Source organism: Corvus brachyrhynchos, unplaced genomic scaffold, assembly GCF_000691975.1.
Source record: "Corvus brachyrhynchos isolate BGI_N302 unplaced genomic scaffold, ASM69197v1 scaffold2867, whole genome shotgun sequence".
Lineage (NCBI taxonomy): Eukaryota > Metazoa > Chordata > Aves > Passeriformes > Corvidae > Corvus > Corvus brachyrhynchos.
Window position 1 is genome coordinate 10,956 of NW_008239025.1, and position 3,304 is coordinate 14,259.

The 3,304-nt window shown below is 54.8% G+C and overlaps 1 protein-coding gene across 2 annotated transcripts in view; it reads right to left on the minus strand.

The window, feature by feature from the left end:
* LOC103618996 (feather keratin Cos1-1/Cos1-3/Cos2-1) overlaps window positions 1–2,842 on the minus strand; it is a 6,747-nt gene extending 3,905 nt beyond the window's left edge. The window contains exons 1-2 of one of the 2 annotated variants that reach the window (XM_008637467.2): window positions 2,636–2,842; window positions 1,893–2,267 (exon numbers count right to left, since the gene is read on the minus strand). In XM_008637467.2, coding sequence (XP_008635689.2) covers window positions 1,920–2,267; window positions 2,636–2,827 — 540 coding nt within the window. In that variant the 5' untranslated portion in view covers window positions 2,828–2,842 and the 3' untranslated portion in view covers window positions 1,893–1,919. Of the gene's footprint in view, window positions 1–1,605; window positions 2,268–2,635 lie in introns of those variants that run through there. The other variant, XM_017739022.1, reaches the window with a different exon arrangement.
* Between the last annotated feature and the right edge of the window lie 462 nt (window positions 2,843–3,304).

Consider the following 3,304-nt stretch of genomic DNA (forward strand, 5'->3'; position numbering starts at 1 on the left):
CCACACTGCAGTGCCCACCTCAAAGCCCAGGAGCCACCTCAGCCAAGTCCCAGCCTCTCTCTGCACAAGATCTTCTCCCCCCTGCCTTCTCCCAGCAGAAGCAGCTGCCAGCCCTGGGCTCTGACAGCCTCGATCAGCTGAGACCTCCAGCCAGGAAAAGAGCTGGTCTGGAAGCAGGAGGAGAGAAGGAGGAGAAGGATTGGAGGCTTCCCACTCACCTGATTCCTGAGGAGGAGGTGAGAGAAGTGGATGCGAGAGCAGAGACTTGGGCTGCCTTTTATAGCAGTCCTGCACTGCCTCAGGCCCAGTAGCACCTTGGTGGAAGTAATAATTTTGTGACCAGCTCATGGCAAATGTGCACCATCCCAGCTAATGGCAGGGGCTGTGCCCTCGTTTCCTACACTGCGGCCTCTTCATTTCCTGGCTTCTGCCGTGTGCGTTCCTGTGTGAAGACTTCTGTTAGGGCCCGGTTGAGAGGCCTAAGTATTTCCAGGACATAAACACGTCAGAGTCGGCAGAATGCTCGCTTCATGGTCTGGTGGCATTCCATGCGGGCACGTGAGGTGAACCTGTGTCATTCCTGTGGGTTTGTTTGTGGCAAAGTTCTCAGGGCATCACTCTTGTTCTTCTTGTACACATGCACCTCTCTCCCTCATCTCTGCGTGAGAGCACATGAGTTTTCATGTGCAGCCTGGTGTTCTGGAGCATTCGGGAAGTGGCTCAGATATGCTTTGTGGTCTTGCTTCCCCTCCAATACGTCTCCCTTTGGCCAACAGCCCATGCCCGCTTCTGCAGCTCCTTCCTGCTCTTGCCCTGGGCTGGATGACCAGCTGTCCCAAGGTTGGCCTTGGCTGCATGGATGGTGCCCACCACGCCACTCTATCAATGCCATGTGTGCAGTGGACAGAGAAGAGAAAATAAAAGAGAAAACAACTTGGAGCTTGTTACAAGGCAGTTTGCTAAAGCAAACACAAAGCGTTATGCGTGTATGAGAAAAGCAGAAAAATAAATAATTTTATGTCCAACTTCCCTCAGCAAGTGATGGCTGGCCACTTCCCGGGAAGCAGGGCTTCCTCATGTGTAGTGGGTGCTCAGGAAGGCCAACTTTGTAAATAAGGCTGCAGGAATGGGCTCTGTGGGAGGAGTGCAGCGTCTCCCGCCGCGTCTGACTGAGTCAGTTCCAAGGGTGTCCAAAGGGGACTCAGCGCTGCCCAACACTGAGCACATTTGTCACTCTGATGATGCCTCTGTGAAAGCGTATGTCATTAGAAATGGTCTGGGCTGGAAGGGAACTTAAAGATCATTTATTTCCACTCCCGCTGCCCTCAGCAGACGGGCACTGACGCCACCCACTAAACCGGGTTGATCAAAGAGGTGTCCAACCTGGCCTTGCACGCTTCCAGGGTTGAGGCATCCAAAACTTTTCTGGGCAATTTCCTACAGTGCCTCACCAGCCTCACAGTGAGGCACATCTTTGTCAGCTCCAAGAGAAAGGGAACAAAGAAAATTGCACTGCCGGGATTCCAGCGCTCAGCTTCCTCCACTTTTTCCAATGGGCAAACAGGCAGAGTTGCAACAGGAAGAAGGAGAAATCAGAGGCCAAAGTTTGAATGCAAAACCAACTTTATTGAGTCAAAAGAAGAAAAGGAGGAGGCTCACAGAGGGCACCAGGAGCAGCCGCTAAGATGCAGTGGGGGTGTCCATCTGGCCGGCCTGCAGAGGGAAGGAGGCCAACAGGTCCCACTAGGGCTGGCATTGAGCGGTGCTGACAGGAAATGAAAAGGAAGAGAAAAAAGAGAGGAGAGGAGAGGAGAGGAAACAATAGGCAGAAGCTCTAAATCCAGAGTCTTAAAGTTCTGTCTTCAGTCCAGCAGCGTGTTCTGAGGTCTTGCCTGAGGATGTTGGTGGCGGCAGCAGCTTTAGCAGGGACGACAACATCTTTCACCATAGCCGCTGGTGATGCAGGAGATGTCAAAGCCCCCGGAGCTGATGGGCACTCCTTCAGAGCTGAGGATGCTGCCAACGGCAGCGGAGGTGGAGGATCCCACCACGGTGTTCTGTGGGAAGGAGCTGAGGATGGGCCCGGGCAGGGTCACCAGCACAGCAGGCGGCTCAATGACGACGGTGGAGCTCTGGCACTGCCTGACACAGCACTCATTGCAGCTGTTGGCCAGCGGGCAGGGGCCGCAGGGCTGGCAGCAAGGGTTGCAGGGCCGGCACTGCTGGCACTTCTCAGGGCAGGACATGTCTCGAGCCTGGCGCTGCACCTGGCACAGAGGGCAGGGAGGAAGCAGAGCACACGCACACCTGAGACACAGCCCGCAAGGCACCCCCAGCAACACAAGGCCCCTGCTGCTTGCGCAGCTCCAGCCTGTGCGGGCCCAAACTGGGGATCCTGGGCCTCAGCCCAGCACGCTCCTTCAGAGCTCAGCCAGCCCCAGCCGTGCTGCTGCCCAGCCTGGATGCAAAGAAGCACCTCAGCCCAGCCTCAGCCTCTGGCCAGAACACACGCTCTCCCCTCTGCCCACACGAGCACCATCGGAGAACACCCCAGAAGAACAAGGAGTGGGAACAAGGGCTGGAAAGCTCAACCCTGTCCTAGAGAGGGTGGAGGAGAAAGGGGCTTCCAACTCACCTGGTTCCCAAGGAGCAGGAGGTGACAGAAGTGGATGAGACAGCCACCAGTTAGGCTGCCTTTTATGCTGGCCCCACAGTGCCTCAGGGCTCCAAGTCCGTGCTGCCTGAGTGATAAATTTCCTGTGTGATCCCAATGAATGGAAAGATCTCTGGGAATGGTATGGCATGACTTGCTGGTTCCCTCTACCATGACTTTGCGTTTCCTGGCCTACATCATTCCCATTCCCTCACGGACACTTCTTCTGAGAGCTGGTATGTGAGATTCCAGTTTTCCTGAGGGCAAGGATGTGTCAGCGTGTGCAGAATATATGAACTAAGTGCAGAACATATCCAAAGGATGGCATATGATTCCAGCCTGGGGTACTCTCCTGGATTTTTTTTTCTGCTGACTGGAGGGGCCTCATCTGCTCCCAGCCCTCCAGTCTTTGGCTCATCACCCATGGGCTTTCAGTACCTTGTCCTCCACATAAAATCTCTTTGGCTTTTTTCTTAGGTGCACGGTCCCTTCGGCTCTTGTAGGAGTGCTTCCTGAACCACAGTGTTCAAGTGTCTGCACCTCCATGGGCTTGTGCACTTGTGTGAACACACCCCTGTGTGCTGCTGTCCTACATGGGGAGCTTTTTGCTCAGGGGAGGGCACTTGTGTGCAACCACACACTGAGTAATTT